The sequence below is a fragment of the Xiphophorus hellerii genome, chromosome 1, assembly GCF_003331165.1.
Source record: "Xiphophorus hellerii strain 12219 chromosome 1, Xiphophorus_hellerii-4.1, whole genome shotgun sequence".
Taxonomy (NCBI): Eukaryota; Metazoa; Chordata; class Actinopteri; order Cyprinodontiformes; family Poeciliidae; genus Xiphophorus; species Xiphophorus hellerii.
The window spans coordinates 11,066,251-11,080,189 of NC_045672.1; the positions used below are offsets into that span (position 1 = coordinate 11,066,251).

Genomic DNA, 13,939 nt, shown 5'->3' on the forward strand with positions numbered 1-13,939 from the left:
ACTGGCTCAGCAATCCCAACTACAGTCCCAATTTTCTGATTCCATTTTCTTTGGGAAGCTTCTCGTGTAAGGACCAGGCATCCACAGCTATCCACACTTTGTTGGTGACGTCGTGCTCTACGGCGGCCTTAATGAGGGCTTCAGCCGTCCATTCTGGTGCGACATTAACCCTTTAGTGACTAGATTAAAAACTTTTTTCTCATTTGGTCTGATTCTTAAACAGTTTCAGACATGACAAGAAAATAAGAATTAAAAATACATGTATAAAGGTATTTAGGTATCCTTATCAATTACTATTTTTAATGGTCAATGGAATATGAGAGTCATTTCCTACATTCACATGAAACCCATGAAATTATTTTAAAAATAATTGAAATAAATAAAATTAATTAGTTTATGAAGCAACATTTTTAAATCTTGACAACCAGCCAAGACTAAAGAAAGAGAAAAATGACAAAACATTTGGTTGTATGAAATGTATTTATTGTAATGGAAAAGTAGTACATGTGTAAAAATATAGAAATTTATGCAAGTTTTAAATGTAAGTGACTGAATATCATGCAGAATTAATTAATTGTTATAAACATTTATATTTTAAAAGAACTTCGGAAATACAAGTTTTAGATGTCTAGCATTGCTTGAAACATCATATTTACATATACCTCACTACAAAAGATCTCATTAGATATTCCCAGGAAGCAATAAAACATTGCACCTCGGTCTCCTACAGTCAAGCAGGAGCTATTTCCTTTCTTTATCACTGCAAGTTAGAATACATGAAAAAGAAAAAAAAACATTCTGTGAACACACCTTCTCTTTGCTGTAACAAAATCCTTTCTGAAGTTTTCACAAAAAAAAGTTTTTCATTAAGATTCATTATATTTCATCCAGCGTCCTGTTTCCTCAGATCAACTGCTCCGTAAAGTGCAAAAGGCAAAATGTACAACACTTTGTTCCCGTGTGGTAATTAAAAGTACTTTATAAATAAAACTAGATTCCAATAGCATTATTTGATATGAATCTGTTGTACAGAAGATTTGAAGATAAATTAGTTGCTTTTTCTTTAGACAAATTCAGCAGAGAGTATCTTTTGGCTGAGATAATATTTGATAAAAACAGGACTTTCAAAACTCATAAAGAGCAATTCAAACCAGAAAGAGCGTTTTCAGAAGTTTCAGAGATGATCAAGGGACTATTGGTTAACTATCTTTGTGTAACTCTGAATGAGACATTGGAAGTACTGCTGGGTGTTTTTTTGAGGTTGAAAAATGATGATGCAACATTTTGGCAGGAAATACCAGGACAGAAAAGAGTAGAGACTAGAAAGGACTGCCATTCCATAAATAAAGTGGATGTACTTTCCGCGGTACAACGTATAGACAGTGGCATATATGATCCAGATGATTATCAGCAGCAGGAGACAGAAAGTTATGGATTTAGCCTCGTTGTAATTTTTTGGCAAGTCTTTTCCACAGTAGGAGAAACAAAAAGAAAGAATAATCAATAATAAAATTAAAATCAGAGAACCAAATACCTCATTGAAATTCCTGCCACAGCGTTGGATGATTGTGTCTGGATGTCGCTCTGTGTCAATTTGAGGATGTGGGGTGAAAAACAGTCAAGCCAATGATAAGTAAGACTGCCTGAGAGATACAGGCCACACAGATGACCAACCACTGTCCTTTGTATTTCATCCACCAACTGGGGATGTTAGGGAACCTGGCAGCTATTTTGAAAATGCAAACGATCTGGAAGGAGCGCACAGCAAAACAAGCCAAACAAACGGTGGAGAAAAATATTACTGGTAAAACCCTCAAGACACAAGAAGCTGTTGTTGGTTCACCAAAGGCAAAGAACACACTAAGACTGGACAGAGCAAGACAGCCTAAAATCAAGAAGCACATCGGTCCTCCGGCAGACTTGACAACGGGAGTCTTGTAATTAATAAAGAAGAGGACAGATACGGCTGCGCAGAGGCCCATGAAGATCAAAGCTCCAAGCATGACGACCACAGCGCCATCATGTGAGAGAGGCATGTAGTCCTCCTGCCGCCGATAGCATGAAGTACTTCCTGCTTCAGACCATTCTGTGTTGCTACATTTGTGGCAGGTGTAAGGATCTGCTGTTGTAACGATACAGTACATAGACAGTCAGCAAGTAAGGGCTAAATTAACTGAGACATTTACAGTCTCATTTTGTTTGTTCAAAACTATACTTTTTACAAAAATATAAAAAAAATAAACCTTTGGTCAGTGTATTCAAAATTTCAAAGTTAAAGGTTGAATATTATTATAGCACAAAATGCAATTAGCCAAAAGGACTTTTCATATTTGGTAAGTTATAGTAATGACTGCACCAAGGCTAAATGAGGCACCATGTGGAAGTTGATTTAGAGCCCAATTATGATCCATTACATTAAAAGATTTTTTTTTAGAAGCAATTCAATGCATGAAATGTGATCCTAGCACAAATATCAAATATCAAAAAGGTATCTAACTATATAAGTACTTGTCAATTCTGTGAAATATTTTAGTAAATCTGAGTATTAATGTAGAGTTTCCCTTTTTTCTATGTTTAACATTGATGCAGAATTAGCTACTTCCTAAGTACAAAGCTTTTTTGTATTAATAAGACGGTCAGCAGCCTTCCTTTTTTTCTGTTGCTTTACATTTGATAGATGAATAAAAATGAGAAGTTGTTTTGCATGTCAGGATTATTTACCTGTGCTGTTGATATAAGTTCCACTTTCGCATTTTGTACAGCTGAAGCAACATTTGTAGAGTCCTTCTTGTTTTTTTGCAAATCCAGCATCACATTCTTCGGAGCAAATCGACTGCGGCACCTGTTCAAGTCACACATCACGAAAGTAAATATTGCGTTCATTCAACAAAGAGATGAATTTGACAACCATGAAGCAATTAAAGCTGTATGAATGTAATAAAAAAACACTGTCACGCTTCAGCAGAGATCATTTTCAATGTACGTAGATATCACACAAGCCAGCTGTCACCATAACTATGATCACCAAGGTACTCCTTTTTCTCCCTTCTGAACATTTGCATGCACTAAAAATGGAAGTCAAACAGTGTATTTTGGGGGGTTTTTTTCAGGAAAAATTTCAAAACCTACTTACAGAACCATTTCCATGCCACTGAATTTTGGTTCCTGTTGATGATGAACGGTAAAGACGAGTGATAACTGTAAAGGCCAACCTCCTCTGCTTCTCCACTTTTGTTCCAGAAAACTATTGCATATGATCCAAAGGAGGGGTCACCATTCTCATCAAACTGAACACTCTGGTTTAGAAGAGTAAAGTTGGTCTTCCACAGCTCTTGTAATATCTGTTGGTAGAAATAGACCTTGGATTATTTACAGGTTTCTGTATGTGCCATTAATAAGATAAAAAAGTATGGATAAAATTACACTATTCTAAGTAGCAAGTGTTTATAATTACAAACCTTTCCACATGGGTAGATCTTAATAATTTTCTCCTTTCGTCTTTTGGAGATCTTTTAGCCTACTTCATGTTGTCTGCCAAGTTCTACTTACGTAACCAGATCTGGGTATGGCTCATAAAGCTGACCACTCCAAAAATAATCTATGATTTACCAAAGGGATTATTTTTAAAAGTTTACATTTATTTTTATCTGATATATACATATACAATATTTGTTTTTAAATCTGAAACATTAAATCTAACAAAATGTGAAAACAACAGATGTGCAATGAATTTTTTATTTCTGGACAGATAGATTTTTAAATTAACTGCATTTATTTATAAAATATAGTTTCATTATTTATTTATTTTATATTTACTAAAATATTTATTTATTTATACTTAACTATATATTTTTTTAGTTTTTAAGTTATATCTATATATATATATATGTTTTCATTTCCTATATATATATATAGGGCCTGGAAGGTGAAGACCACAGTGGTGCCTGTGGTCATCGGGGCCCTCGGGGCAGTCACCCCCAAACTGGACCAATGGCTACAACAGATCCCAGGAACAACATCAGACATCTCAGTCCAGAAATGTGCAGTCCTTGGCACAGCCAAGATACTGCGGCAGAACCCTCAAGCTCCCAGGCCTCTGGTAGAGGACCCGAGCTCAGAGGATAAGAACCACCCGCGGTGGGTGAGAAGGGAATTATTATATATATATATATATACTTACCATATGGGGAATTCCTGTAATTCTCCTGTTGCACCTGCCAGTTTCACATTGCAGCACAGTGTGCAAGGCGTGGGCAACAGAATACACAGCAGAGTAAACAGGGAAATTGAAGGACGGATCTGCATCAATGATATCTGCGGCAGTGTGATTACTGCAGTTACAAGCCTGACTGCAAAACTTTTCTTCCGTACCATCTTCTTCCTGAGTCTGGGCTCTGAATGCATTGATGAAAGCATTGAAACCTGGAATTGCCATTTTTGGCTCAGCTATTCCAACAACAGTCCCAATTTTCCTGATTCCATTTCTTTTGGGAAGCTCCTTGTGTAAGGACCAAGCATCTCCCGCTATCCACACCTTGTTGGTGACGTCATATTTTATGGCAGCCTCAACGAGATCTTCAGCCGTCCATTCTGGTGCAAAAACAATCAAGACATTTACCTCTAGTGACGTAATTTGTTGGAAAACCTCATAGTAGTCTGTGTCATGATCAAGGCCTTTTGTGTAGGCCAGACAGAACTCTGTGTGCTCAAGTGTCCGAATGAACAAATCCCGGCCGTCTCTGCCGTAGTCGTCGTCAATGTGAAGAAATGAAACCCAGCGCCAGTTGAATTCTCGCAATATCCTTAGAACCACCTCTATCACATCTTTATTAGGATGGACCGTTCGTAGGAAAGACGGGAAATTATTTTTCCTTGAAAAGACGGAACTGGCAGCTCCATAACTGACCTGTTGAAAGAGACATTTCAGAACCTTCAAGTAACATTGCACAGGACATTTCTCAGGTTATTTAGAAAGTATTGAAACAACTGGCACGCTTACCATCGGGAAGAAATCCATCATGAAGAGCGGGGCAACACTCAGCGTCCCTGTGCTTGTGTAAGAGCCGACCACTGTGACCATTTTGGACGTGAGCCTCTGTGAGTCATTCCAAGGCTGGATGAGACTCTCGTCAGAGATGAGGTTGAAAACTCCGGGGAAGTTCTGTGTGTCTGAGCAGAGGTCTAATATTTTATAGCCGAGCGTCACGTTTGGCAGCAGTTTGGTAGAGTTGTTGATCTCCTCTATTGCAAATCTCATCAGCTGAAACCTCCGGTAACTTGACAGGATGAAGGGTTGACTGGGGACAGAGAAATGGGGTAGAGCAACATTCATGATTCAGACCCATTTTTGGTAGATAGCATTTTTTGCTTATTGGGTTGCTGTGGAGGAAATTCTTGATCAGATTGGAAATATCAAAGAAACCAAATCTCACCAGAAAGTCAAGCTAATCAGAGTAGCCCTTGTTCCATAAGGTCAGCGGATGCTTTTTCCGTCATCAATCACACTTTCTTTGAAAAGATGCGTCTGTGTCAACTGAAGTAAAACTAAACTTGCTTTTCATCCATATGCTGCAAACCTGTGCTTTTATAACAGAGTTAAGAATGGTGCAGTTGACAGCTGATCTCACTAAAGAGTGAATGAAAATATAAACTAATTAATCCACTACAGTTAACACTATATATTTCTAAGCAGATATATGTATAAAAGTCACATGTTACAATTAAAGTGAACCTGTTGTAATTATTCGATTTAATTCATCATGTTAGTGTGTTATTGTGCTGACTATGCTCAAAACTTTGACTCTTTGGCATTAAAGCCAGTAGACCTACAGGTTGGGAGAGTAAAGGAAGGTTTAATAAATAATCTTTTCATCAACTGCTGTAAAAGTTTGGATATTGAACGTAAACAACTGAAGGCAGGTGACAGCTTTGCAGATCCCAACTGTAAAATTTGCCTACAAGGATTTTGTTCAACATTAAATGTTGCAACAAAATCCTGGGAAAATCTAACATTAGCATAAAAGGGGCAGTTATAACTTAACAAAATGTTTCAAATGTGCTGAACAATTTAAGTAACCTTTGCTAAGTTTCGTTTTGAAAATAAAAAAAGACATAAACAAAGACTAGAAGTCTCACCTTGAGCAGGTAATGGTTTCTGGTTTGTCGCGGTGAAGCCCTTTACTTACATGATGGATGTCAAAAAGTCCACCTATTAAATAATCTCCATCCAGCTCAAATTCTGAGACTGCATCAGCCTCATTCAGGGAATGCAGGATGCACCCCAGCAGACAGAGATGAGCAATAATCCGTGTCATTTCCATGTCTGTTGTTTGCCCCTCTGGTGGAAACTCTTTTGTAGCTTCTCTCACATTTCCATGAAAGGTGTTATTCATGAGTTACCTTGCATACTTTTCATAAGTCTGGGATGATGGAACGCTCATAAACACCTAACTGTAGGATGAGGTGAATTAACAAATCAGCATGCAAAAGTTGTTTTATCTGCTTGTTGCTACATCCTGGTTTCTGAAACAGCTTCTCCTGTGAGGGCAAGTTTAATGACACTATCATGAAAGAAAAATCTACAAACTGAGCCAGTTCCGTTTTCAATATACAAATAACATGCATAAAAATAAAAAGGCCTCTCTCTTGCATTTCTACACAAACCATTGCAACAGAATAAGGGCTTTTTTCAGACAGGATGTTTATTCCCAAGGTGTTTTTATTTCAGTAATTCAAATGAAAAAGTCAAACCTCAGAGCTCTGCCACATATGGGGTGATTACATCCAGTTACAACTCAGATTAGGAGAAATTGACAGTATTACATAAGACCAAAAAATAAACACATTAACTGGTTTTAGACAATGTCCATGTACAGTATGGACCACTGAGCAACAGTCCAGGTTCTTTTTGTGCCATTTCTAGTCCTCAAGTAGCTTGTAAGCCATGTTCTGGATACATCTATATGTGGTAGCTTTAGCAGCATAAACTACACCTGCAATCCTCAACTTGTTTTCCTAAAAACTCTTAAATGGGTTTGCTTCACCATCCTCTGAGGAATATGAAGGTCCCTGTTGCTTGTGCACCTTTTTTATTACACTTTTTCCCCCCTTCCACTTACCTTTCCTCTAACATGTTTGGATACAGAAGTCTGAGCTTTTTTTCAAGCAAACTTTTGTGGCTTATCTTGCTCATGAAAGTTGTCCAACAAAGTCAACAGTCTCCTCATTCTTACCTAAACCACATTTTTTACCGATTTTGTTGAATTAAACAACTTTTCACTTATATCACAGGTTATTAAGATGTGATATAAGCGAAAATATATCACAATTTTAGTACAAACTTTAGTTTGTACTAAAGTTTTTAAAGAATTTTAGTACAAACATTCTCAAAATACTGGGATTGACTTCTTCCTTGACCTTCAAACTATTTTACCCAAAACCATTCGAAATATGAATCCAAGACACTTTTGTACTGTTCCGAAGGGACACAGCCTCTTTAATAGCATTTGGAGTGGAAAAAAAAATTACACTTCCATTTTTAAAATCAAGTTGTTGTTGTGTTTTTTTTTTTTTACTGTAGCACAAGAAAATAACATGCAATCCATGAAAAACATTAAATTCAGCTCAGAAACCCAATTAACCAGTTTGTCTTTCATCAGTTTTAGGTGAAACAGATTTTCATACTGGGGAAATAACAAGGTGGATGAATGAAAAAGAAAAGATTTCAAAACAAAAATTATATTTTAAAATATATATATACTGTATATACACAAATCCAGACAACCCTTTGAAACACAAACTTTTTTTTTTTTTTTACAGGAAAATGTTTTGATCCCTTACTACATACAGTGTAGATCAGTTTAGTATTGACAAATTCTCAGCACTTTGTTAGGAAAGGAAAAAAATCAAAAGGTTCATAGAAAAATGTATGATCGCCACCAACTTCATCCATTTGTTTTAATAAAGGGTGTCAATCAGTTGTCCTATGTTTCCTCTGCAAAAGAAAGAGAACAACAGTTTGCTTGGAATGACTGTAGCTTTTTTTTTTTTCTAAGGTAAACGCAGATCATAAAGGACAACAACGGCTAGTCTACAAAATCTAAGTCAAACTCCATTTTTGGAACACATGGGAAAATGCTCCAAAGAGAAAATGCCTTTCGGAAATTGTTTACTTCAATTTTAACTCAGACGGATGATGTGCTATAGAAACTGATACTGGTTGTGCACATTGGAGAAAAAAATGGTTTGGAATATCATTATACGGAATAAGTCTGACACTATGCAAATTTCTGGTATTTCCCATTTGAGGCTTAATGTTGCAAACAGAAACACAAATATGAGCGGGTTTACGGTAGCAGACTACAGGAGAATAAAGGTCAGTAACACCATCCGTGAGATATGCATTCATAAATGTTGATGGGCTGTCTGAAAATGAGTAAAATATATCTAAATACTTAGCCTATGCAACAGTTAAATTATAATAAAAATGAAAAAAAAAAAGCATGTACCAAACCAAAACAGCCACTCTGAAATCACACTGAATTAATTTTAAGCGAGACATTCACACATTTATCTTTTTTCTGCCCATCATGAATGCATATTCAGATGAAGTGTCACTAAAAACTTCTAGGCAACTTCATTTAGTATTTGTCCAACACACTTAGCAGAGCAGCAGATACTGAGATCCAGAACATTTATCATTAAGATTTCTTTTAAATCAAATGTCATACCTAATCACATTCTTTTGCAAACAAACTTAACTGATTAATAATATACCATTGAATGTGTTACAAATAAGTAGGGACAACATATGAATTAAAAGTTGTCAGACTAAGATGGGGAGATAATGCGGCACTGAAAGATCCACAATTTTGAAAAATTACTGTAATGTCAATTTAGTTTAGCTTCTACTTGATGAATATTTATTCATCCTGATGGGGTCAAAAGGCAGAACTAAGTTTTAACTACTGCTTAAAAAAAACATTTTTTTTTAACAAAAGAAATTTTGGGCAAGTGACTATTTTTGATCCGTGCTGCTGATAACTTCATCCAACACTGTCAATTACGGATCCAAGCTTAAGATTTTTTATTGTTTTTTATTGTTATGTTTCAATGTTACTGTCCAGCTTACAAAAAAAACGAAAAAAATAATCTCTAATCTTCATCACTCCCTTCTAGCTGTGATGACTGCGTTTCAAATGAGACTGAGGCGAAGGATAAGTTGGAGTTTTTAACTAGCAAAAGTTTTCCCTGTGTCTTCCTTGCCTTTATATGTCCTCTTCCCGTGTGTGAAGGGTAGGTATCTGTACTTGATCATATGCTACAGAGAAAACAGCAAAGAGAGAGAATTAGAGACAGGCAGGTTCTGATTAAATGTTTTCATGGCACAAAGAATGGAGATGCACACTTTTTGTCAAACAAATAAAGCAATAATTAATCTAAACAGAATATACACCAATATTTTAAAAGGTCATGTGCAGAAGAAGAGCTGTAAAATAATATTGCCTGTAATGTTAAAGAATTAATACTGTGGCTTTTCCAAAACAATTAACTTCACTGAGATTAAACAGGTATATGTTTTGCTTGTTTAAACATTTATGACTATATTTTTACGTTCAACAGAAGTCTGCATTGTTCAGCTAAGTTGTCCTTCTCAGCCATACAAAATATTTTCTGCCCAGCCCACAAAACCCTTACAATTGACTAAGGTTATCTTCGCTGCTGTTATTTCAAATGTTAATTTTATCCGTTATCCCAAACAGGCAACCAGTTCATACACTCTTTGTTTTTCCAGTTGTGGTTTACCTTAATCTGCCTCTTCATGGTGATGCAAAACAGCATGATGAAGTACATTACGAGTATTGGCCAGAACACTGGAACATTGAAGGCATCGAAAAACGTGCAAATCATGGCGATGACGATGCCTTTTGTTGCAGAGTGCCTGTTACCAAAATCAGAGGAAGAGAAGACTTCTGTAAGTTTTTAAATGTTAAATTTTCAAATTTCTAACATTAAGACAGTGTTGCGGAAAATTTTATTCAAGGTAATATCTCATGTTTTTATTAATCTGACGATCATGTCATGATATGTTATTAGTTTTATGCTTATGAACTTGTACCAAACTAATCTTTCTGAGCTTCACACTAAAGGTTAGCTGTTACAGAGATGATGTTCTCTACCGCTGTAAGAGAACCAGACTGTCTCTCATATGTTTATGATTCTCTGACCAGAACATATGGTGGTGAAGAGCACGGCGGGTGTATAGATACAGGTGGAGCAGAGACTCGTGCAGATAGATGGAACACAGCGGGCTGCTGTTGCTGAAGCTTAGCACAAGTGTCACTTTACAACAAATCTAATCTGGATATAAACAAAATGCTTTTAAAACTGACATTCAAAGCGCGTCACGTGGTGGCTAAAGGATAACTCAAATCATTAATAAAGTACAGTATGTTACCAATCTAATCTTAATGAGCAAAAACTTATAAGCTTCGATCATGATTTTTTTTTCCCACCAAAGCAGTTCCAGTGTTTAACCAGGGGTGTTGCTATAGACAGTTTTTCACTGATTCTATAAGAAAACCAGAGTAATTTTCCAAAACCTGAGTAAAAATGGAGGAATATCATTGCATCACTATGCAATGATAGTGCATCACTATGCACTATCATCACTATGATGATAGTGCATCATCATAGTGATGATGCACCATCATCACTACTAGTGCACTAGTGCACATAGTAGTTTAATCACACAAATCTATTTATCTCTGTATCTATGCCATGTTGCCAGCCCAGTTAACATGCAGTGTGTCAAAGTTTTGCACTTTCTTCTTAGTTGACACTGTTGATCAGTACCAGCAGTGTTGAGAGTTAAACAGGTTAAGAGGAAGCTTTATTAACTCCCCTTGATGTTTAAAGGCTGAAGACATTTCAGAACTTAGTTAGAAATGGCTTTTATTTGCAAAAATATTGGAGGGGGGACGGGGGGGGCGCCAGTAGATTTGTTGCATCTGGTTCCAAGTCATAACATCTACTATTGAAATTAGTCTTGTAGTGTCTAAATTATTTATGTTCAAGTTTCACCCGTTTCTACTGAAAGTCATCATCTTCCGGAAATTTTGTGTGTTTAAATCTGTTGCCACACAGATCATTCTAAAATAAAACGTAATTTGCCCATCCCTGTTGGGCAATCACAACACAAAGCCAGACCTTAAGCTGAACTCTTACCAGAATTTAAATTCAGGCAACCTCCTGATGAAAGGGCGAAACTCCTCGTTCTGCTTGGTCGGAAGGGATGGGCCCTCATCTACAAGAGAAATTAAGTTACACGCTGCATTCCAAAGGCTTTAACGATCCAAAACAACAAACAGGATATAGAAAGGGACTTTGTGGCACTTATTGACACTGAAACCAATTTTGCAATAAAATTAAATTACATTGGAATCACAAAAATCTATATTGAATAAACACAGCAGATACTTTGTTGTTTATTACAAAAACCACACAACACAAAAAAAACCCCGTTATGAATATAAGTGTCCACTTGCCTTCATCAAGTAAAGAAGGATCCACTTTTGGCGACAGAAATGCAATGAACAGGTTGAGGTGGTAGATTCCCAAAGCGTAAGTTACTATATACCACCCCTGAAAATCGACACAAGAACAAAACATAAAAAACTCCGGGAAAGACAGACAGTTTGTTAATCAAATGTACCCCAACCGATGATCACAGGACGCACAGGAGAAATAGATTCTCATAGCTGTTATTTGCAATCAAGGTTTTCTCAAGGTGAATATGGATTTTCAAAGTATTTTTAAAAAATATACAAGTAAAAATCCCAAAAAGGTTTTAATGGTAATACATATGTGTATGGAAACAGGAGTTCCTTTTAATCAAAACAATATGCACATTCTGATTTTTGGAGAAAACAGGGATAATAATCACCTGTAGTATGTACACTCTGATCATGTAGATTGCAGTAAGTAGTAGAGTGAGCGCCCATCGCACCACATAGAAGGGTGTTGACTTGTCAAGCCATGTCTGATAGACCTGTTGAAAAAATGAAGGAATTTTTGTCAGCAAATATGCACAATGCCACTAACTTAATATCAGTGACGTGTGTGAACTAAATGATAGTCACCGTTCCAACCCCAGTGAAAAAGGCAGCAACTACAGATGGTTTCCCATGGATTGATTCTCCAACACTGTCCCCTTCTGACATCCTGCCATAAACCAGAAAAAAAACATTTTCATTATGGGAGGTACTGGTGATTCATATGAATGCTACTGGTCTCATCGCAACCTCAAAAACAGCTTTTCATTTGCTCTTGCATGCTGCAGATTTGGTAATTGTTGAAAATGTAAACTTACCCACATAATAATTATTTATAAACATTTTTGTTCCAGTTAATAACAAAGCCTTACTGTTGAAGTTTGCTCTCGCAAAATGAAAGTTTGATTTACCTTCAGAGGAGCTGAATTTTATAAATAACCTAGCATTAAGTTTTCAAGTACCTATATTTCAAATCTCACTTTGTTTGATACATCATCAAGTGATTGATTAGCTACACAAGTCCAGTTTCTATTGACAAATGAAATGTAACTATCATGGTGTATGTCACAAGAACATGATCTTTTCTCTGAACAAAACAACTACTCCGTGTCGTTCAACATTTGGTGATTTTAGTGTAGTCTGAAGGTACTTTTAATGTTCATTCAGATTAAACTGTTTCTTTGACATACAACTCCTGTGAAGGGTTTGCTGACATACCCATTGTAAATACTTGTAACCAATCCCTTGAGAGTTTAAAGTTTAGCAATAGACAGACGTGTGGGAGAGACTAGATTATGGAAAACGATGTTGTAAGTCTAACAAATACGACTTAAAGACAAATCTTTAGAGTCTTACCACGAGTTTATAGTTGAATACTAAAAATGGTAATCAGGAAATGAATTGATTGTTGAATGGAGAATGACTTCTGTTGCTATTGCTAGCTACCAATTCTACCTTACTGAAGCTTGCGTTTAAGTAGTGTATTGCTTATTAATATCAAGAGAGAAGTATTTGCAGAGCAGCTAAATAATGTATTATTTTAACTAATACATTTTAACATTAACATTAACATTAAGCTGATTTGAAAAACCGTGGGAAACTGTTCCTGGTTGTGGCTAGCAAAGATTAGTTTAATTACAAGCTAACCAGCGCTGGGTTTTGTCGATGTAAACAGATTCACAGGGAATGTACATCGAACAAGTATGAATGACATTTCATTTGTGACATAAATCTGAACTATCCGCATTAGCTTAAAAATTAGCTCTAGAAATGGCTAACTAGACATGTAAATGTACGTTACCCTTTGGTCCAAATTGTAGCCGGTATGGGTTATGTAGTTCTTGTAAGAGCCTACGCTACTTACAGTCGTTCAGAAAGCAACGTCATCTACCTACATTTCCCACAATTCCTAAGCAGAGGCAATTGCAGCACCTCGAAAGTACGTGTAGTTCATTACGGCTTCTTGTTTAGTGGTGGGAGCCTGTTAAAAGGCCACTAAGAACTACAAATACCAGCAGTGAATAAGAAAACTGGACAACTCACTTCCTGTGATCCGTTTCTACGTTACCAGCGGTTTCGAAGCTAGTTTATTTTAGCATGTTTAGAAAATCAGTTTTCTCCAGTGAACACGTTAATGTTCAAATAATAACGAAACATTTTTACGTCTGAACACCAGATGTAGTCCATCTTACTGCGGCTCGGTGGTGCTGGCAATTATAACGAAAAACAACAATGACAGTAATTCCTTACCTGATATGGCCTCTGAGTCACTACCCGGCTCTACCTAGCTAGCTACACTAGCCACTTCTCGTGTGAACACGTCAGTACTTCCGCGAGCACGAGGGCATTCAAGTATGGCAGGCCGATGTAACATATAATCACCGACC

The 13,939-nt window shown here is 36.5% G+C and overlaps 1 protein-coding gene and 1 pseudogene across 2 annotated transcripts; both read right to left on the reverse strand.

Moving 5' to 3' along the window:
* Positions 1–1,590: 1,590 nt before the first annotated feature.
* Positions 1,591–6,432, reverse strand: LOC116719328 (taste receptor type 1 member 2-like; annotated as a pseudogene).
* Positions 6,433–7,461: 1,029 nt separating this feature from the next.
* On the reverse strand, positions 7,462–13,922 carry rer1 (retention in endoplasmic reticulum sorting receptor 1). Of its 2 annotated transcripts, XM_032571540.1 has the most exons (8): positions 13,803–13,922; positions 12,141–12,222; positions 11,945–12,049; positions 11,547–11,643; positions 11,227–11,305; positions 9,805–9,940; positions 9,265–9,319; positions 7,462–7,993 (listed from the first exon to the last, which is right to left on the reverse strand). In XM_032571540.1, the coding sequence occupies exons 2-8, from the start codon at positions 12,219–12,221 to the stop codon at positions 7,983–7,985; spliced, it is 564 nt and encodes a 187-aa protein (XP_032427431.1). In that variant the 5' UTR covers position 12,222; positions 13,803–13,922; the 3' UTR covers positions 7,462–7,982. The 2 variants fall into 2 exon arrangements, with proteins under 2 accessions (XP_032427431.1, XP_032427423.1); XM_032571532.1 differs by having other exon boundaries at positions 7,462–9,319.
* Positions 13,923–13,939: the final 17 nt, after the last annotated feature.